The following is a 21,184-nucleotide window of genomic DNA, read 5'->3' as shown; positions in this document are numbered from 1 at the left end:
TCTCAATGGAAAGACACCAGATTAAAGATGGATTCCAATTCAGGTGATATGATCACATGTCATTGCAAGGCTTCACTTGCCTGCACACACGTATACAGGAAGACTTACAGGTAAAACACAGCCATCTGCAGACAATTGTCCTGGTTAATGGGAGTCATCAGGATTCCAAACCACCATTAATGGCCCACACTTTGCATAATTACAATAGGCCCTCAGAGTTATATTCCATATTTCTAGTTTCAGAGACAAGAGTGGTATATTTATACAAATAGGATGATCACACTCAGTAGATTATAAGCTTTGTAATGATACCTTACAAGAGACCTTTTGCATGAAGCGTATTCCAGTTACATTATATTCACTCGTTAGCATATCTGTATAAAATTATATAGACTGCAACGTCACACCCAGAACGAGTCCAAGTCCTGCCCCCACACATACACACACCCTGGACTCTGAATTTGCTGGAGCTCGGGCACCACAGGTCCATACAACTCACCGCTCTTGCCCACTGATACATGAAGTACAGTTAAAAGCAGAGTGAGGGGAAATGGGAGGTTGGCCCCCTCCTCTTTCTCCTCTTATGTGCTCCCCTCTCCAATCTAATGTCCCTCTCTCAGAGCCACTGGGACTCCCTTGCATTGTCCAGGTCTCTGTCCTACCAGAGGCTGAGCCCAGTGCTGAGTGCTCCTGTCCTGGGGCGGGGGGGGAAAGGGGTTAACGCCCAGGATGCGTGTGAGTGCACTGCTCAGCATAAGGGCTCACAGATAGTTTAATTACCTCTGGCCTGAGACCAGGTCTGTCCACAGTTCTTGTCCTGGTACAGTGTCACGGAGTGTGGGAGGACACAATGCCTTGCACCCCGGCTTCCTGCGATTCACCGTGACTCTCAGCCAGGCAGTAAAGCAGAAGGTTTATTTAGACGACAGGAACACAGTCCAAGACAGGTGTTGCAGGCACAGACAACAGGATCCTCCCCAGTTAGGTCCATCTTGGGGTCCCAGGGGCACCACAACCCCATTGGGGAACCAGAGCCCCGTCTCAACTTCCCTCCATTCCCCAGTCAGATCCTGAAACCCTTTCCTTCCCCAGTGTCTCCTCCCCCAGCCTTTGTTCAGCTTCCTGGGCAGAGGTGTCACCTGGCCTCTCACCCCTTCCTGGGTTCTCACCTTACATGGTCAGGTATCTTCCCTCAAGGCCAGTGTCCCATCCCCCAGTGCAGACCGTCCTCCTAGGCCAACACTCCCCACTCAGCATTCAAAGACCACATTAAGAACAGCCCCAGTTCGTCACATACAGGGGAACCTCCGAGTTGTGAACACCGCGGGACTGGAGGTGGTTTGTAACTCCGAACCAAACACTGTGGTTGGTCTTTCAAAAGTTGACAACTGAACAGTGACTTAATACAGCTTTGAAACTTTACTGTGCAGAGGAAAAATGCTGTATCCCTTCTTTTTAAAGTAGTTTATGTTTACCAGTACTGGCCTGCATGTCCCGTTTTTTTTTTGTATCTGCTGCTGCCTGATTGCATACTTCCCATCCGAATGAGGTGTGTGCTTGACTGGTCAGTTCTTACCACTGGTGTTTGTAACTCTGAGGTTCTACTGTATAACTCTTGGGGTAGAAGATCGGCCTGCTCACCAGATAAGTTATACTGGGACACACCTAGTGTATATTAGTATAAAGGTGCCCTCTAGTGGTATATTTGATTCCCCTTCCCATAACGGAATAGCTATACCTGTATACGTATGAAGGGCCACCCAGAGGATTCAGGGGGTTTGGGGTCTTTGGCGGTGGGGGGGCCCCCGCTTCGGCAGTAATTCGGTGGCAAGGGGTCTTTCCGCTCTGGGACCTGCAGCTGAAGTACCCTGAAGACCTACGGCGGGGGTCCCCCCGCTGCCGAATTGCCACTGAAGACCTGGCACTTTGGCGATAATTCGGTGGGGGTCCTTGAGCCCTGGAGTGGAAGGACCCCCTGCTGCCGAAGACCTGGAGCAGAAGAAGCTCCAGGGACCACAGCCCCGCAAGAGTTTTCCAGAGCCCCCAGAAGGAGTGAAGGACCCTGCTCCAGGGGCCCTGAAAAACTCTCGTGGGAGTCTGGGGGAAATTGCCCCACTTGCCCCCCCCCGGGTGGCCCTGCTTTATAGAGGCCCACACTAGGAGGGCGTTCATTGCGTGGTTCAAATGATTAAGACGATTGTGGTTTTGGGTATGTCTTGCTGGGGGATGAATGTTAAAAAGAAAGCACTGAAAGACAGGGCTTTGGTGCCAATGAACGGAATGCTAATAAAGAAAAGAAAAGAAACGGCATTGGACGGTAGGCTTGGCTTGACGTGAGCAATTAACGTGGGGGCGAGACCTGTAAAACAGGATGAGGGAGGTAAATAGATCACCAGACTGAACACACAATGTCTGTGCTAAATAGGGGCTTATGTATACTCATGGGCGGCCCCCGGCTCTGCCTCTTCTGCCTGTGTCCCTACCCCGGGGCAGTCAAAGCCTTGAGCTTCCCCTACACCACCTAGAGGTGCCCGAGGCCCTGCCGCCCACCTGCCCAGAGCTGCCCTAGGCCAGTGTCACACCTCCCCACAGCCCAAGCTGCTGCAGGAAAACCCTCTCACTTTTATCTGAAGAAGCTTTGAGATGCCCCATACAGGTTCTGGGGCAGCTGAGGAGTTGGTATGTGTTACTCAGCTTCTGCGGCTCATCAGTATTCTCTCTGGAGTCCAGGGAGATAACTGATGAACCCAGGAAGCTGAATAGCAGATACTGCTTCCTCAGCTGCCCCGGAACCTGCATGCAGCATAATAAAGGGAAAACTCCCCCCAACCTATTATGCCCACTGCCCATGTGTACACTTCAAATACTACAGTCGCACAGCTGCACTGCTGTAGTGCTTCAGTGTAGACACACCTTATGCCAGCAGGAGGGGTCCTGGTCAATGGCCAGGGCTCCTGGGTGCTACCGTAATACATCTAAAACCAGTGTACAGCACCTAGCACCATGGGTTCCTGCTCCACAGCTGGGGCTCCTGCCAGGCATCTTTTCACCATCCAGGGCCTGATTCCCCATTACACCAAGGCCCCTTTGCAATGCTCTGGCAGGGGAAAGGAGCCTTGGAGTGGGTCCCCTGTTTTGCAGGTCACTTTTAATTTCACTTCTAACTCTGTGGTTACTTAATTAAGGCTCATTAAGAGCTTGCAGATGCTCAGGTAAAATGGACAATTTAAGGGCAGCATTATGATTTGAAGGAGAAGAGGCACTAACTGTTTTGTTTCTACTTTCCCTGCTCTGCCCTGTCTTATGCACATATTGGGTGGAGGGATACCCATTATATGTCGAATAGGCAAAGGGATATCCTTTATGCAAATCACTGATGAGTCTGGTGGCCCTGCACCACAGCCACTGACATCACATAAGAAGGCACAGTCAGCCAATCAGCATGTGGCTATAAGATGTGATCATATTCCATGGCACACACACCTGGGGATAAGATACTGAGGGACCCTCGGGCAGAGCCAGGGACAGAGGCCAGCCTGGTGTGAATGGGAGGAATCTGCTCTGAGGTGCGGGCAGAAGCTGGTTCCCTGGTGTATTGAACAACCCTAGCCAGAACCATCTCCGCACCCACAGCTTCGTGGGGAGGGCAGGTGGGTGAGGGAACTGAGGGGCTGGGAGTGAGGACACCTGAGTTCGATGTACAGCTCTGGGAGTAGAGTGGGGTCTAGTGGTTAGAGTGGGGTGGGACTTTCACCTTTAATAATGTAACTGTCAGAGTAAGGGATCTTCGCTCAGTCCGACCCTCAGCTTCCATCTTCTCTCAGCCCCACTGGAAGTCACCCACTTCCTCGTTGATGGCTCTGCCCCATTCTGTGGCGCTGGCCTTGGTGAAAGATTCCTCCTTGCTCGTTACCTCACATGACCCTTTGCTGCAGCAGAAATCGCTTCACTTCTGCTCTTGCTTCAGGCCCACACCCTTCCCCCCAGCCAGCCCATGCTGGTGTCTGATGCTCTGGAAAGCCAGAGGGGCGGGAGCTGCCACAGCCCAGACCAGAAGAGATGGAGGCTGCAGGGGGTGAGGGTGGGAAATCCCAGCTGAGGAGAGGTCTGGAAGCAAGGCAGCTGTAGGAGCTGTGATAGCCCAGGCCGGAGGAGATGGAGGCCAGAGTGGGAATCTCAGCTGAGGGGGAACTGGATTTCTGGGAGGTTAGAGGGGCGGGAGCTGCCACAGGCCAGGCCAGAGAAGATGGAGGCTGGGATGGGGCTGGGTCTCTGGGAGGAGCTGCCCTGAGACAAACACCTATATGAGGGTTTCAGCGGTTCAGCATTCCCAGGAACTCAGACAAGAACTGGCCTTTCCCTCTGTAAGGCAGGGGCTGCAGCAGCTTGCCGGAGCCAACATGGCCTCACAGAGCAGTGAGGGCATCATCAAGCTGTCGAGGGAGGAGCTTGAGGCCCTGAAAGCTGCCTTTGAGGAGGGGAACCTCGCTGGAGTGGCCTCCAGGCTGCAGGAGATGCAGGAGTCACTGGACAGCGTCCAGCTGGATGTGGGCATCACGGGCGAGACCGGCTCTGGGAAGTCGTCCTTTGTCAACGCCCTGCGGGGCCTGGGCGATGAAGATGCAGGTGCTGCCTGCACTGGTGTGGTGGAGACCACCAGGGAGCCGACTCCATACCAGCATCCCTGGTATCCCAACGTGACCATCTGGGACCTGCCGGGGATCGGCACACCCAATTTCCACCCCGACGCCTATCTGGAGCAGGTTGGCTTCTCGCGCTATGACATCTTCTTCATCATTACCTCACAGCGCTTCACCGCCAACCACGCTGCTCTGGCCCGCCACATCCAGGCCATGGACAAGAGTTTCTACTTCGTCCGCTCCAAGGTAGATGTAGACCTGGACTGCTCCCTCAGGCGCCGGCCATCCAGCTACAGCGAGATGGGGGTGCTGCAGGAGATCCGACAGAATTGCCTGGAGGGTCTGCGGGCCCAAGGCATCCATTTGCCCCAGGTCTTCCTCCTCTCGGCCTTTGATCTCAGCAAATACGACTTCCACCTCCTGGGGGAGACCCTGGAGAGGGAGCTGAGCCACCACAAGCGGCACGCCTTCCTGATGGCCCTGCCCAACATCTCCCTGCACATCCTGGAGAAGAAGAAGGCTGCCATGCTGAAGCAGATGTGGCTGATCTCTACCGTGGCCTGTGGTGTCCACACAGCGCCCATCCCAGGGCTCCTGATCTCCTGCGATGTGGATATCCTGGCCAGGACCCTGCAAGGTTACTGCAAGAGCTTTGGCCTGGATGATGACTCTCTGGAGAAGCTGGCAGCAGAAGTGGGGCAGCCAGTGGGACAGATGAAGGCTGTTATCAAGGCACCACTGGCCAAGGAGATCTCCAACAGCCTGGTGGTGCAGCTATTGATACAGGCAGGTGGCAAGGTGCCAAAGCTATCCAAGGAGGTGTTGCGCTCTGTCCCTGTGCTGGGCTCCATGGCATCTGGAGCACTGTCTTTTGCCACCACTTACAAGATGTTGAGGAGTTTCATGGATGAGGTGACTGCCAGTGTCCAGAGGGTGCTGATCAAAGCCTTTGAGGTGGATGCTAAGAAATGAGCCGGAGAGGAGGTGAGAGAAAGATCAAGACACCTTCTATGGAGGGAAAGTGGAATCAGGACCCCGACATCCCCAGGAAATCCCCTGAGCTTCCTACCAAATGTCAGAATTTCATTCCCTAGCTGGATAGAAAATACAGCAATGAATTTCTAAAAATTCTGTTGCAGTTACTTTGCTTTTTAAACCTCAAATATCAGATATGGTTCTGCTTTCACTGACACTGGTGCAAACCATAAATCCATTGTAAACATGTTGTCACAAACTGGGGGTATCGCCACTACCAGTAAACATCTAATTGTAAAATGGGCAAAACTCGGTTGTAAATACTCCATTGTAAACCAGGAGTAACTCTGGTGTAACCTGGGAAGAACTCCACTGTACAGACACAGTTTAAAGCAGTGAGAAGCTCCATTAGAAGTAAACCAGAGACAGATTTGAAGTGAGTTCAAGCAGTGAGGCATAAAAGTCAGAAATGGTTACAAGAAAAATACAGATAAAACATTTACTAGTGTTTAATTTACCAAACTGTATTAGATTCAAGCAAAGTTTCTCACCGCATGCTCCAGCAGATTGCTGGCCAAACTCTCAGGTCAGGAGCTCTCCCCTGGAGTCCGAAGGCTGTTCTCCTTTGTCTTCTTAGCTATGACGCCCCAGAGACAGAGAGTGAGACGATGGGTGTCTTGGGGTGCCCCCCTTCTTTTTATAGTCCTGGCCCCCCTTTGAGAAGCATTTCCAGCTGGGAGCCAGGCGACAGGCAGGCTGGTAGAGAAAGAAAATTTCATGCTGTTTCTTTGCTATGCTGTAGATTTTTGTCCCTGCCCACTTCCTCGCCAAAGAATGGCCACTTAGCAGGTATGTCCATCAGCCTTGTTGACAGATGGTTGAGGCATCAGTTTGCCCTTTGTCTCTGAGGAATTGTTTAGCCACCTAACTAATCTGGGAAACGCGCTCCAGTCAGTATTTCAGATGATGTCCATAACTTTACATATAATGCTGCTACGTGCATTTTGCCATGATGTTACTGATCAGCAAGTTATCAGTGTAGTAAGAGGAGGCCCTAAGATATAAACCTTGGTATCAGAGGCCTGGTATGAGGCCTAAGGCCTGAACTGAGGTAATGGTCAAGACTTTGCTAACATAAAGCAAAGTTAAGCTGTGAGCCAGAGGCAGGCTCTGCTCACAGAAGCTGGCAAGGAAAGGGCTGATGCAAGAAGATACGTACCTAAAAGGTACTGAAACACTAGATATCAGAACATTCACATACTTGCACATTCCATACAGATAACAAGGAACAGATTGACCCATCCCAATGACAGGGCAAAAGGGTAAATATGATGGATAGAGCTGTTTTGTTCTCACTAACATGTACAAGGTGAGAGCGGCCACCTTACTAATGTAGAAGGGGTTGTACCTCAATATCGTCAGGAGTGATGTGTAACTTGTTTGTACCTGTGTATAGAATGCATCCCTGGGGCGGTGTCTTTTGTCCGGCTGAGGGGGCAGTGGAAAGTCCCGCCACTGACTGAGCCGAGTCATTGACCGTGGCCATACTCGTAGTATGCCCTGTAGAGTAACAATCGTGGAGGAACTATTATTGTGTCCAATATGGTATAAACCTGGCCGACGTGCCTTCATACCTTACTAGACTCTGTGTCATTGGGGTTCTCTCCGAGTCTGCTGTGTCAGCTGTTTACGCAAAGCTGGGACAGCACACAGAGGGAATACACACATGCAGCCGAGTGATATCAACATTGAGCAGAGCAGAGACCACACCGGTAGCTTCTGACAACAATCAGTTTTGAACTGATACCACAAAGCATACCTTGTACCAGATACTTTACAATTAGTCTGTAGGGTGAACGCTGGTATTTTCTGTCACACGGGACATTGACACACCCAGACATTGAGACACATGGGACGAAGGATGCTGGTGATGGACAGTGGGGGATTGGAGCAGAAAGGATATTGTACTGCAAGAGATACTGTGTGATCTTGTAGTGAGTAGGAATCAGGCAATCTAGGTTCTAGTCCCAATTCTGCCACTGACCTGCTGGATGACCCCAGGTGAGTCTCTCCAGTCTTTGGTTCTCAGTTTTTCTCTGTAAATTGGGATACCGATGCTGATTTCCTTTGGAAAGCACAGTACTTCTGATCTGGGGATAACGTGCTGTGCGAGAAGCGAACTATTCTAACTGAAGATGAAAAATGACAAATTAAATAAATCTTCTTCTATGATTGTTCTTAGTGGCCGGAGGCATTTCTGAATATCAAGCATGTGATGGTGTGGGAATTTCCATAATATTTTGTATTTAATATTGCATTGCCTCAGTTTCCCCATATGGTGTTGGTTAACTGTTGTGACAAAGTTCCTCCTCTACCTTGGTGGTCTGCGCTTATTGGCAGATTTGTTGACCTCAGTGATTTTCCCCTCTTGGAACCCACAGTCTGGGTCAGCTCCTCCTGTGTCTGATCAGGAGTTGGGAGGTTTGGGGGAACGCGGGCCCGCCCTCTACTCCGGTTCCAGCCAGGGCCCTGTGGATTGCAGCTGTCTATAGTGTCTCCTGTAACAGCTGCATGACAGCTACAATCCCTGGGCTATTCCCCATGGCCTCCTCCAAACACCTTCTTTATCCTCACCACAGGACCTTCCTCCTGGTGTCTGATATATGCTTGTCCTCCTCAGTCCTCCAGCAGTACAACGCTCATGCTCTCGTCTCAGCTCCTTGCCTTCTGCTCCCAGCTCCTCAACACACGCTCCTTCTCCTCTGGCTCCTCTCTGCCTGACTGGAGTGAGCTCCTTTTTAAACCCAGGTGCCCTGATTAGCCTGCCTGATTGGCTGCAGGTGTTCTAATTAAAGTAGCTATCTCTACTGCCTTCTAGAAAGATCTTAATTGGCTCCAGGTGCCTTGATTAACCTGGAGCAACTGCCATTTGGTTACCAGGGTACTAGGGATTTGTTTAGCCTGGGGCTAACACTCCTGTTTCTCAGTACTTTACTGTAGCCATCTGGCCTTGCCCCATCACACTAGGTAGTGGGAAAAGGTTGTTTGCTCATTGCAGAGATCCAGCAATACAGGCATGACTGATGTTTAGCTGTTTGGAGCCTGGGGCCCCAAGCCCATGGGGAGTCCGAGAAGACAAAGGCCACTTGAATTGCCCAGACATTTGGCAACTAGCGATTAATGACCATGGATGGCCCACCCTCCGCAGGAAGCCAGCCAGGTGTGACCAGCTGGAAAACAAAGGGCTAAGGAAGTGGGTCAGGTGACAGTGTTTCCCCAGGAACAGAAATAAAGTATGGAGGAAGGGCCCAATGGGTATATGAAGTGGGGGCTCCTAGAGGCAAGAGATGCTCCTGGACTGGGACTGAAGAGGGGTCAGTCTGTGCTTTGGGCTGACCCAGATGGACCAGGCTGTACTTCTTGTTCTCTGGGCTAACCAAGGACTTGCCAGGCTGTGTTCCAGACGGCTAATAAACCCTGCTGCTCTCACCATGCTGGCTGAGAGTCACTGTGCACCCTGAAGAGGGGGTGAATTGCTCCCTTTGTGTGTTCAAGTCTCTCTCAGGGTCCAGCTCAGCTGGATTCGCTGAAGGGAGCTCACGGTGTGATGCAGGGATGCTGCAGGCTCTGAGGTTCGGCCTAAGGTGGCAGTGAATCCAAGTTGCTTCCCCTAGTGAGAGTGTGACCCTAAAGTGGGTCCAGTGCACTGAAGGGGTCCTCGTAGGGACTGTTGCAGAGCTGTGACAAAGGTCAGAGACGCTGTTTCAATGAAACCTAAATAGCAAAGTTCTTGCTTTAACCTGCCTCGTTATTATAGCAGTGGAGGATCTACAGAGCTCCGGCATCCTTCTTTGGCTTCATCAGGATCGTTCAGCTCCACCACCTGAATCAACACTCAGTCCAGCACGCAAATAATCAGCGATAATGCAGTAATGTCAGGTCTATCATGAGCTATTGCATAAACCCAGAGTTTCCTGGCTGGGCTGATGGAAGTTGTTTTGAAGGGCAATACATTCAGATACCTGGAACATGAACCAGATTTGACCTTGTTTAATGTTTCTGCTGGAAACCCTCTGCCCAGCCCTGCATACATGAGTGGAGAGTTCTGGTATTTGTAAGTTGTGTTTGCTTTTATGCGGTGACTCCACTCCCTTTAAAAGGTTAGATCTGTGATTGGCGCATCAGAGGAATAGCTCTGCCTCTCTGGCCAGAAGCTTCTGATACTGAAATCTGCAGTTAGACGCCTCAGCAACACTGGAACTGGAAACCAGGTGAGTCCTGACCCTTCCCTTAGTATGTTACTCTGTGATGTTAAGTAGCAGTAGTTGTGATATGTCAATACGACAAACAGTAGCTTTAAAAAGCCCAAGTCATTGTTGGTTTCTCTACATCTGTAAAATGAGGATAACGCTACTGAGCTGCTCTGGAAAGTGCTTTGAGATCCACTCATGAACAGCACTAGGCATTATTATCACACAGCATCAGCATGAGTCCATCTGGCTGCCCAGCACCACAGCACACATGAGCCTCAATGCACTTATCCTCAGAGCATCCTGGTGAAGTAGAGATGGTTTTCATCCCTGTTTTACAGCTGGGGAGCTGAGCCCAGAAAGAGTCCATCACCTGCCTGAGGAGTCAGTGACAGGGGGATAATTGAACCCACCTCTCCTGAATCTGAGCCTTAACAAGCCCCCTCTGCCTGCCACTACCACTGTGCAGCTGTGCTGCAGGGCCCTTTGGCTGGGCTCATGAAGCTGTGGCCGTGCTGTGTGCAGGCAGGTTCCATGGCATGAGTGAAATGTGCTGGTGTCAGTTCTGCTGCAAAGCAAGGAGAGAGACACCTAGAAAAAGGTCTGAGATGGGACTTGGGTACTGATCCCCTCACTTCCCTTGCCTGGACCTGATCCCAACGCTGACTGGGCCAGTGCGAGGCATTCCACTGACTTCAATGGGCTTCAGGTCAGGCACTATCTGCCTTACTTTCCCCATCTGCAAAATGATACAATGAGACCTGTCCACCCTACAGCAGTGATGATAATAGGAGATCTACCAATCTCCTAGAACTGGAAGGGACCTTGAAAGGTCATCAAGTCCAGTTCCCTGCCTTCACTAGCAGGATCAATTTTTTTGCCCCAATCCATAAGCAGCCCCCCTCAAGGATTGAGCTCACAACCCTGGGTTTAGGAAGCCAATACTCAAACCCCTGAGCTATCAGTTAGCAGAAGAGGTTCAGGTGGAGGGTTTGCTCTGTGAACATTATGCTACTTGAATTCCTCCCAGTGCCCTGTGCAGCACCATGGTCCCCGGTGCTCCCCTCCCAGCCCAGCTCATCTCAGCTTCCCACCCCACAAGCCCATCATTGAGCCCTCAGTGGGCTCTGAAGATGAGAACTGCTCTAAGGATGTCACTGCAAACCCTCACTGAACTCAAGGGCTGCAAGGTGTTAGTGCCACGGGCAGGTTATGCAGACAGCCAGGGCAGCGCTGGAAGCAGGAGGTTTGAGGAGAAGCTGCCCCCACTCCACCCCACCTCCTGTGCTCTGTGACACTAACTAGCCCCAACCTGGCTATTAACCAGCTGATTTACTGTTTTCCCTGCTGCAAAGTCAACAATGAAGCAACTTGCTCTCCTGCTGCTCCTCCTCTCAGTGACCAGGGCGACCCCTTGCTGTAAGTGGCTTTTTCGTTTTCCTCTTCTGGGAACTAATTCTCCCAAACTCTAACCCTGCCTCTGGGGCCAGGGCTGTGATACATGCAGGGGGAGAGCAGGGCAGGTTGCTACAGGGGAGGCTTTGCTGCTACACAAGTGAGGCAATAACGACCCCAACTGGCAGGCAGCCTCCTTCCACCCCAGCTCACCAGGAACCTGCTCCGGTGAATTTCTTCTGTCCGTATCCCTGAAGCCCAGGTTTGCAGAGGTGGGCGCCTAACGAGATTACTTGTATTACTCTGGGTTACGGTCATGCCGAGGTGCCCCGGTCCTGGACCAGTTCCCTGTGGTTCCAGGCGCGGTACAAACCCAGAACAGCCCCTAATGGCTGACAATCAAGAGTATAAAACATTTGACTCTGAAGCCGTTCTGGCCCCATATTTAGTAACAGAGAAAACTGCTAACTAACCCCAAGCCACCCCCTGTGCAGCTGAGAGTGGAGGTGCTGCTGAATTGAAACTCGCCATCCGTGACCTGCTGGAGAACTGGGAAGACACGTCCTGCTCCCAGAGTGGCCAGAGCTACCAGAGCCTGCCCTGCAGCTGCAAGGAAATTAAAGCCACCCGGGACGGGGCTGCAGGTGAGTATGGAGGCAGTGTCCCCAGACCTGCAGAAGCTGCTTCACCTCTGTTGGGTGCCTGCTCCAGACCCAGTGTAAAGGCCACAGCTGGGTCCAGTCAGTTCAGATGCACCCGGGCACCTCTGTGCCAGGAGCAGGGGCACCTGCCTGCCTGTGGGCACAGTGGGGAACCGCATTACTGAGCTGGCTGTGAGACACCCTGCTAGCCCTGCCAGCCCCAGCAGGCGGGAGATGTGCTGCAGCTGACAGCTCCCTCCTGTTTCAGCCTGTCTGTCTTGCCAGCAAACTGCCCAGGGCCCTTCCAGCCTAAACCTCACCTAGCCAGTAACTCAGTGAACTCCGGCCCCCGAGCTCTGCAGAGACGTCCCTCTGCAGCGCACAGCCCCTATCACTGCACAGACCAGGAACAACAGCTTGATATCTTGACTGGAGCTAACAAGCACCTCAGTTCAGTCAAAGCACGGGCTCGGGTTAGAGAAACAGTCAAACCAGTTTACTGAGTAAAGCGAGGGAGGCTTGAAGCGAGTTCCAGTAGACGGGCTCCAGCCAGAAAACGCTCCCAACAAACAGAAGTAAAACTACGCTGTCTAACGGCAAAGACGTAACTTCACAAGGTTTATTCCAGGCGTTTCCCGACCAAACTTCCTTTCCCAGCAGTGGCTGGTTAGTTTGTAGTCAGGATCCCCACAGAGTCCCAGGTTCTACTTTTCCTTGTCTCCACCGGTGAAGGAAATTTAGGGGTTCACTCCCCTCGCTTTATAGCCCAATAAACCTTTGAAATGGATCCGACCAGCATTCCTGTTCCTGCTGGGATGGGTGCCAGGCTGTCTTCACCCTGCTGGGGTGGGTGCCAGGCTGTTCCTGCTGCCTCCCATGTGGATGAATCACCCACTGAATTTGACCACACCCGGTTTGAGGTGTTGGTCCCTTTCCTTCGTCTGGAGAAAGTCTGTTGATGAACTGCCCTCGCATCCGGTTTAAATGCCGTGAAGCTGTAGCCATGTCGGTCCAGGGATAATAGAGAGACAAGGGGACCCATTACCTGACACCCTTTTGATACAGCGAGGTGGGGTACACGGAGCTGCTCAGGCCAGCTGAACGTCACTGCGAGGAACCAGGGAGTCCCTGGCCCTAGGGATGCTCTTAGTGTCACACTGGCTCATTCTGAATACATCCACGGGCTGACTCCAGCAGGGCTGGAACTGACGATGAGCAGGGGCCCTTTGACTGGGGCGAGAACTGTGCACTAAGCCAGGTACCGGGGTCCTCCCTGCTGCTGGAGCGACATGAGAACTCAGCTCTCTGCCAGCGCCCTGCAGCTTAGGCCCCCGCCACACACAGCAGCTGCTGGCGGAGAAAAGCTCATTGGGCCTTGTGACAGTGCAGGATGCATCCCTGCAGCGCCTCCTGCTGGCCGTCTCGGGGAATTAGCTCTCCAGCCATCGGAGCGCCCTCTGCAGGCTGGAGTCCCGTAGCCCTCCGTGTCCCTCCCAGGACCTCGGTGCCCTTTTCCCTGGGGTGCTGCTCCTCCAGGGAATATCCCACAGATCTGGGTCTCCCCTCCGTGAGGAACCCTCACCCTTTATCCCCACCTTGCCTCAGCCTATGGGCTACTGCCAGTCACCATCCAGCCCCCTTTCACTGGGGCCAACTGCAGTGTGTATAAGCCAGTCATCATAGGCAAGGGAGGATTTGAGCTGCTGCCTTTCCCTGCAACCCAGTATCTCCAGGGGCCTTGTACAAGCCCTGCAGCCTGGGGAGTTGCTGGCCCGGAGCTCCCCAGCTCCTCTGCCCTTTCCTCAGCCCTGCTCCACTCCATCTCCCTCCTCAGCTAGCGGGAGACCCTTTCAGCCCCTGGCTCACAGCCCTTTTATAAGGGCCAGCTGTGCTCCATTTGGGGCGTGGCCCCAGCTGCAGCTGCTCTGCCCATCAGCCCAGCTGTTCCCCTGCTGCAGCCCTCTCCCAGGGCTGTTTTAAGCCCTGCTGGACAGGAGCGGATGATCACCCTGTACAGGGCTCCTGCTGCCTCATCAGGGTCTGGCTGGTCTCCCCCAGCAGAGAATTTCAGAGGCACAAGTGGCACAGAGGTGCCCAACTCCCAGCGTGTGCCTCTGAAAATCCCCGCCCCCCCCGGATGGACCGTGGTGTGAGTCTCAGCTGGCGGAAGGGCCTGCAGGACTCAGACAGGGAGGCCAGAAGCTGCTCTTGGGGCTGAGCCCCTCCAACGCCAGGTGACATCCGGGGCGGGTGCTCAGCACCTTTGACAATCCGGGTGTAGCCAGTGGGTGGCAGATTCTTTGCCTGGCTCTGTTCCACCCATTGTGCACCACAGGCTCAGGCCCAAAAAAGGGACACAGCACAGGGACACACACAGCAGGTGGGCCCGGGGCCCTCCCTTAGCATAAATTGCCCCCGGGCCTGATTCTTAGTTATACTTAGGCCTGTCTGCGCACGGCGTCTGTCCTGATGTCACTGTGTCAGGTCAGGGGATGGTTTTTCCTCATATATTGATACTAATGCAGCCCCAGTGTGAACACAGTTATACTGGGAGCAAGGTGCCTTAGACAGGAACAGCCTATTTCCCTCCCCTATGGGAACGGCTATCCCAGTATAAAGCCCCTTTAAGCCAGTATAAATTGTGTCCACACTAAGGAGTTGTAGCGCTGTAACTACACCGGTATCATTAAAGTGCTACAGCTTGTGGGTGGAAAGGCTCAGGCCTCGTCCTCTGGGAGTCCTTGTAATTTGCACTCACTTCCTGCTGCCAAGGGGGCTTTAGTGTCCCTGGGAATCTGCTCCCGGATGCAGGGGCACGTCCTGCTCCAGTGACTCCGGGTTTGGGCTCTGCTGCAGGGCACTAGGAGCTCCTCACTTGAGTGTTTCCCATTTAATGGCTGGCTCCGAGAGGGCCCTGCCCCTTTACCCAGCCCTGGCTGACCAGCTCGGTGCTCCCCCCTTCCCACCCTGCCCCCTGCAGATGGGATTTACACCCTGCGCACTGAAAATGGCGAGATCTACCAGACCTTCTGCGACATGACCACCAAGGGGGGCGGCTGGACCCTGGTGGCCAGCGTGCACGAGAACAACGTCTACGGCAAGTGCACCAATGGTGATCGCTGGTCCAGCCAGCAGGGGAGCAATGACAACTACCCAGAGGGAGAGGGCAACTGGGCCAATTACAACACCTTTGGCTCCGCGATGGGCTCCACCAGTGATGACTACAAGGTGGGGTCCCCTTCTCCATGGCCAATAGCTACCTGCTGGGGGGAGAGGGAGCGTTAGAATGTGGTTGAATGCACATGGGCATGGGGATTATATGGGGGGATGGTCCAGTGGTGCAGGCACTAGTGAAGAGCTAGGCAGCCCTGCCTTCCATTCCCTGCCCTGCCACTGATCCCCTGTGTGATCTAGGGAAAGTCACCTAGTCTCTGTGCCTCAGTTCCCCCCTGTACAATGGGGATTGTGCTTCTCGCCTTGTGGGGCGAGTGTCAGGATACATAGACCACAGCTGGTGATGTGCCCAGATGCTCCAGTGATGTAAGTACCTGGGATGTGGCTGAGAGGTTTCAACTGGGTCCTCGCTTTTCAGAACCCTGGTTATTACGATTTGCAAGCTCAGGACCTGTCCGTGTGGCACGTAACCAACAAGACGCCCCTGAAGGAATGGAAGAACAGGTCCATCCTGAGGTACCACACCGAGACTGGCTTCCTGTCCTTGGAGGGGGGGAACCTCCTCAGACTCTACCAGGTGAGGGCGTTGGGCTGGGGGCTTTGCAGGGGCGTGTGCAGGAGGGTCCGGGTGGCTCTGCTGGCCCCAGTGTAGATGGAGGAGCTGGGGTGGGAAAATTCTCCACACTCTAAAAGCGCTCCATGCTGGGGGGCCGATAATGGGACAAGGAGTCTTCCCCTCGACACAGCCCATTGGAGTCTGACTGTGACCTTGGTGTGAGATGAGCTGGCTGTGCTCAGGCAACTGCTGGTGTTCACGTTCCAAACCAGCAACCCCCATTGTCTCTGACATGCTAACATACTCAGCAGAGAGGCTGAATGGGCCATGGAGACTGACCCCACCTCACACCCTGGAGATGGGAGGCCATTGGATACAGGTGATTTGGTGCTAGACCAGGCCCTCGACTCACTCTTGAGCCCCGGCTTTGGGGTTCAGGCATCCTACCAGGGGTATTTCCTCAGTGCCAGAGTGGTGGGTAATGAGGTTCCACACATGCTGATTCTCACCTACATTGTGCCAGCCCCTAGCAGATCTCCCAGAGACCAGGACCTCACGGTGCTAGGTGCTGCACGGACCCAAAAATAGAACAACAGTCCCTGCTCCAAACAGTCCCTGCCCCATGTGGGCAGCAGTACTGATTGAACAAATCACCCATCGAGCATTTGTCAGTGAACGCTGCATTGTTTGAGCTGGAGCTGCCCTGACTCGGGGACAGAAACTAACACTGGATTCTCGCTGTGTTTGTGTCTCCCAGAAATACCCAGTGAAATATGGCGCCGGCGTCTGCAAGACCAACAATGGCCCCGCCGTGCCCGTCATCTACGACTATGGCGATGCCCAGCAAACCGCCAACTATTACTCTCCAAACGGACGAAGTAAGTCTGCAGTGAGCGTGCGGGTTCTGCCTCTCCACTGGCACAGACCAGCCCTGCCGAGGGCTTAAATTCTCACTCCTGGGGGAATTCTGTGCCAAAACATTAAAAATTCTGCACACAATATTTTAAAATTCTGCAAATGTTACTTGTCACGCCAGTTTCAGGTATGTTGGTAATTTATTTCAAAATACCTGTCAGCAAGTCTGTCTGTGACAATACAGAAACACAAAACTTTCCCAAGGAGTAGAGAGTTAAAGAAACCTGTATGACAACCCAGATCCTGCTTCTCTACCTCCGGAGCCCAACTAGGGGGACAGTCACACCTCCTTCCTTCCAGAGCACAGCCGCAGCCCCCCCAGCCAATATACCCAAACCCCCATCCACCCAGAGCCTAGCCACAGTCCCCCTTTGCCCAGATACCTGCACTCCTTCCCCACAGAGCCCAGCCGCAGTACCCCCCCAGCTCAGGCACCCACCCCGCTCCTCCTCAGAGCCCAGGGATCCAAAGGGAGACACAGACTAATGCTGGGGCCCGGGCAGGGCTTGCACTGAGTTTGCTGCACGCTGCCTCCTTCCCTTTGGTGCTAGGAACCCTCCAGCTCTCCCCCCCTGCCCCAGGCAGTATCTTCTATGTGCAAGCAGAGCTGGGCTGAGTCCAGCAGCCCCTACTGGTGGCCAGCAGCACTGCAGCCCATTTCTGTGGGGGAAAAGGAAATTCTGCACAAAACCCCATTAATTGCTGCAAAATTCTGCATTGTGCAGTGCCACAGAATTCCCCCAGGAGTATTTCCCAGAGGCCCCGCCCCCATGTACCCACCCCCCAACATGCTATAAAAACTCCAGGGGGTGTGTGAAAATATTTACCAGAGCTCTGCTTTGGACAACTCCATCTGAATTTAAGCCCTGGGCCTGTTCCAGCCTGGATGATCTTTGTTTAGAGCAGCGATACTCAGACTTAAGAGGTTCAGGAGTCAAATTAGTGATTTGAGCATTGGCCTGCTAAACCCACTGCTGTGAGTTCAATCGTGGAGGGGGCCATTTAGGGAACAGGGGTAAACAAAAACTATCTAGGGATTTGTCCTGCTTTGAGCAGGGGGTTGGACTAGATGATCTCCTGAGGTCCCTTCCAACCCTGATAGTCTTCTCTATGATCAGCATTACCCAAAACGAGTTACAGAGGTGGATTCCATTGTTTCATTTAACCTATAGTACTATGTCATAGTTAAACAGTAATCGACAGGCAAAATATTTATAATTATTCTCACAAGCAAAAAGTAATAACTTAGTGCCAGGTGATAAACCTTAACTGGGTTAATAACATAGTAAAAGCATCCTGATTGGTTAATAACTTAGCTTGGTTATAATTAATCAAATAGTGTTTTAATATCAATGTATCATAGCTGCAAGAGGCCGCAGGAGACATATTGAAAAAGACCCACCTAATGGCTGCAATGGCTGCAGTCTGAGTATCACTGATGAAAGAAAGGGAAAATGATGGCCCACGAGAGAGCAAAATGGAAAATCCCTCACCGAGACAGCATGGGGTTGTTTCCCCACTTTAACATGCTACACAGACCAGCGCTTAGGAATGTAACGATCCTGGCAAGTGACAGAGCTGTGAACAGCCAACTGAAGACTGTACTTCCTCGATCCATCCTGGGCTACGTCCAGATCCTAGTCCCCAGTCATCCTAGTTCACACATAGGGACTTACGAGAGGGCTGGATCAGTGCACTCTCCCATCTGCTCCGCCTCTCCATGGCAACATATCCTGACTCCGTTTCTGTCACCAGTGAATGTTGTCGGCTACATCCATTCCGTGTGTTTAATACTGAGAAGGCAGCATGGGCTGCTGTGTCGCTGGGGTGAAGTGACGGCTGTAATACCGAGCATGTGAGTACTGGACAGGGTGGGGTTATCCCCGCCCCCCCCACCGTCCCCCCTCCCCCTCCCCCCCCCCCCCCCCTCCCCCCCCACAACCCACCGCCCCCACCCACACACACCACCACCACAACCACCCCAAAACCCACACCCCACCCACCCACCACCCACACAACCCCCCACCCCACACCCGCCCCCCACCCCCACCCCACCCACCCACACCCCGCTCCGCCCCCACCCCCCAACCCACCCCCCAAACATCCCCCCCAACACATCACCAACACACCACTCCACCCCCCACACCACAACCTCCACCCCCACCCACCCCACCCCCCACTCCCCACCCACACCCCCACCACAACCCACCACACCCAAACACACCAGAAACCCCACCCACCCACCCCACAACCACCCCCCAACACCCCACCACACACACAACCCACACCCACCACCCACCCCACAAACCACACAACCCCACCCACCCACCCCTGGTTGGAGCAAAGGCCAGCTGATCACCTATGGGCTGCTAGTGTCACTGTCAGGCGCGTCGGAAAACTCCACTAAGCAACAAGAAACTGTTTCTAGCTCGCACTCCGGCCGCGCCAGGGTAGGATCAGTTTATGCCAACCCGTGCCAGCCAGGGACAACAACACTGTCAACACACGTAGAGGCCATGCTTCCCCACAGGACAGGCCCAAGGGGAAGGATGTTAATCTCCTTGGGGCAGACTTGACAAGGGAGGCGAAAAGACTTACCCAGCGGCTCACCCCATACATCACACCAAGCCTGCTTCAGAAAGCCGCACCTGTGCGCACTCTATATGCACAAACACTGGGAAACAAAGACTCTTTCACAAAGCCATATGTAACTAAAACTTCGGCTAAGCAGGCAGAGGCCAATGCCGCAAAGCATCTAGCCACAGATACAAGAGGCCCCCGCAAGTAGTTGAAATACAACCACCTCTCATGGACACACGCGCATCCGGACCACACAAGCGAGGTCCAGGGGACTCACTGAAGATTGTAAGCTAGCGGCCACATACACAAATTCCTGGCCATAAGAACACAATCAGCGTCACGCGATTGCACGCGAAATCTCGGTTTCACCCACTGTGAAATCACATAGGTCTTTGATGGCTACTAACCCTCAATAAAGACACGGTTACCTAGCAGGGCCGTCCTTCACGAATTAATGGATAAAGACGACAAAAGGCGAATTATTAAACCAGGCTGACCAAACCTGAGCAACATAGATATGCGCTCATTAGCAACACACAAACCATAAGCCATTCAACATACTATCTAGGAAAACCTGCCACGCCATGTTATTACACAAAACCCAGATTTAATACACCTCAAGAAGCACCCAAGTACAACCACTGAAAATCAAACTCACGCACTAAAAGAACCACAGCAAACTGAGAAAAAACTATCTGGATTTGCACGAAGGAGCAAAGACATATAAATTTGTTAAATTTGTACAACACTCTTAATTCGGAAATTTCTATGAAGAAAGGTCATTGAAACAAGCCGATATGTCTCTAATCTACAACCAATCCGATTCTAGCCGGCTATATTTCGAGTACATGCAAAACTCAGTAGAATGGCTCATATCAGTATAAACAAAGACACAAGAATGAAATAGTCTATGTTAATGAATATCGCAAGATAGACAAGAACCAAAGCAATACAGAGATCCGCTCTCTACACGTACATCCAAAAAACAGACAAAATGGAGAGTGCAGATGTTTAACTCGAGCTTTAGTTCCATGAGAAGAAACTACCTGACGACTAGTAAATCACAGGCAATCTAGATCAGTGCTGCATACGGAAGTAGAGCCAATGTACACACAACTTAGTGATACTATGTCAACAAGTCTTGCTGGTATGAGTAAACTGTACAATGTCCATTATCAGAAAAATTTTGCATGTGCCCACACATTTGGGTAACAAGCTACTCATTCTTCATCACAGATTTAAATCAAAACGATCCGCCGTGGTTCAGGAGCTCTCTAGGTCAGGGTCCCAACAGCAGTGACACCGCAGAAGTGCCATGCGGCCCGCAGGGACACTCTCAGATGACACCTCGCAGATACTGGCCACGCAGACAAGACATCTGCCAATAATGCCACTCGAAATTCTGGCGCATTTTGTGGGCAGCAAACACCTCTAGGATTAATGCTAGCTTTGCACACTGGAACCGATGGCAGACGTTCATCCCAAACGAGGCGCGAGTTTACCGCTTGAAATGAACATGCAGCTCAGCTGACAATTCTTGGGGCAATGGCTCTTCATGCGGGATACTCGTCCACTGCCACGTACCTCATACTTGGTAGACTAGCCAGCAAGAAACATATATTGTCAGTGGACACAACTCATCACTAGGCTTCCTTGACACTTTGTCCAGGTAAGTTGCTCTTGTTTTCCTATTTCGTGTGAATTTTAGTTCCTGCTCAGCCAAGCTGCCAGCCTGACGTGAAATGGAACCCAGGCTGACAGCGTTTCAGAGTGGTCAGCCAGGGGTATCAGCCACACGCTGCGACTCTGCGCACCTGCGTGCCAGCTTGGGGTTTCCTTTGGGAGTCCCCCGCGCCAGCAATGGCGTGACTGCAGTCGGGGCTGGTGGCCGCGGAACCCTGAGGTGGAAGAAACAACCGATGGCAAGCCAGCACCGGCAACCACCAGGAGCATGCAGGCTGAGCCGGCTCAGGCATCCACCGCTGCCATGCCATCAAAATCAGCTTGCGGCCACTTTGGCACATGTGCTGGTAGGCTCCGACCCCTCCTATACATAGT

At 52.7% G+C, this 21,184-nt stretch overlaps 2 protein-coding genes across 5 annotated transcripts in view; both read left to right on the top strand.

Moving 5' to 3' along the window:
- Positions 1 to 4,117: 4,117 nt before the first annotated feature.
- LOC116816133 (interferon-inducible GTPase 5-like) lies at positions 4,118 to 5,612 on the top strand. The gene has a single exon (XM_032765149.2). The coding sequence runs from the start codon at positions 4,305 to 4,307 to the stop codon at positions 5,610 to 5,612; it is 1,308 nt and encodes a 435-aa protein (XP_032621040.1). The 5' UTR covers positions 4,118 to 4,304.
- Positions 5,613 to 9,631: 4,019 nt separating this feature from the next.
- The window catches only part of LOC116816132 (intelectin-like protein), a 111,791-nt gene continuing 100,238 nt past the window's right edge, over positions 9,632 to 21,184 (top strand). The window contains exons 1-6 of one of the 4 annotated variants that reach the window (XM_075071142.1): positions 9,634 to 9,886; positions 11,221 to 11,284; positions 11,740 to 11,904; positions 14,882 to 15,129; positions 15,494 to 15,652; positions 16,389 to 16,509. In XM_075071142.1, coding sequence (XP_074927243.1) covers positions 11,227 to 11,284; positions 11,740 to 11,904; positions 14,882 to 15,129; positions 15,494 to 15,652; positions 16,389 to 16,509 — 751 coding nt within the window. In that variant the 5' untranslated portion in view covers positions 9,634 to 9,886; positions 11,221 to 11,226. Of the gene's footprint in view, positions 9,887 to 11,220; positions 11,285 to 11,739; positions 11,905 to 14,881; positions 15,130 to 15,493; positions 15,653 to 16,388; positions 16,510 to 21,184 lie in introns of all 4 variants that reach the window. The other 3 variants (XM_075071144.1, XM_075071143.1, XM_032765146.2) reach the window with 3 other exon arrangements.

This window comes from Chelonoidis abingdonii, chromosome 11 (assembly GCF_003597395.2).
Source record: "Chelonoidis abingdonii isolate Lonesome George chromosome 11, CheloAbing_2.0, whole genome shotgun sequence".
NCBI lineage: Eukaryota > Metazoa > Chordata > Testudines > Testudinidae > Chelonoidis > Chelonoidis abingdonii.
Note: the sequence above shows the minus strand (reverse complement) of the source record. Positions and strands in the feature narration are given on the sequence as shown.

Coding starts and splice junctions, on each gene's coding strand:
- LOC116816133 (XM_032765149.2), top strand. CDS start 4,305: ATGAGGGTTTCAGCGGTTCAGCATTCCCAGGAACTCAGACAAGAACTG.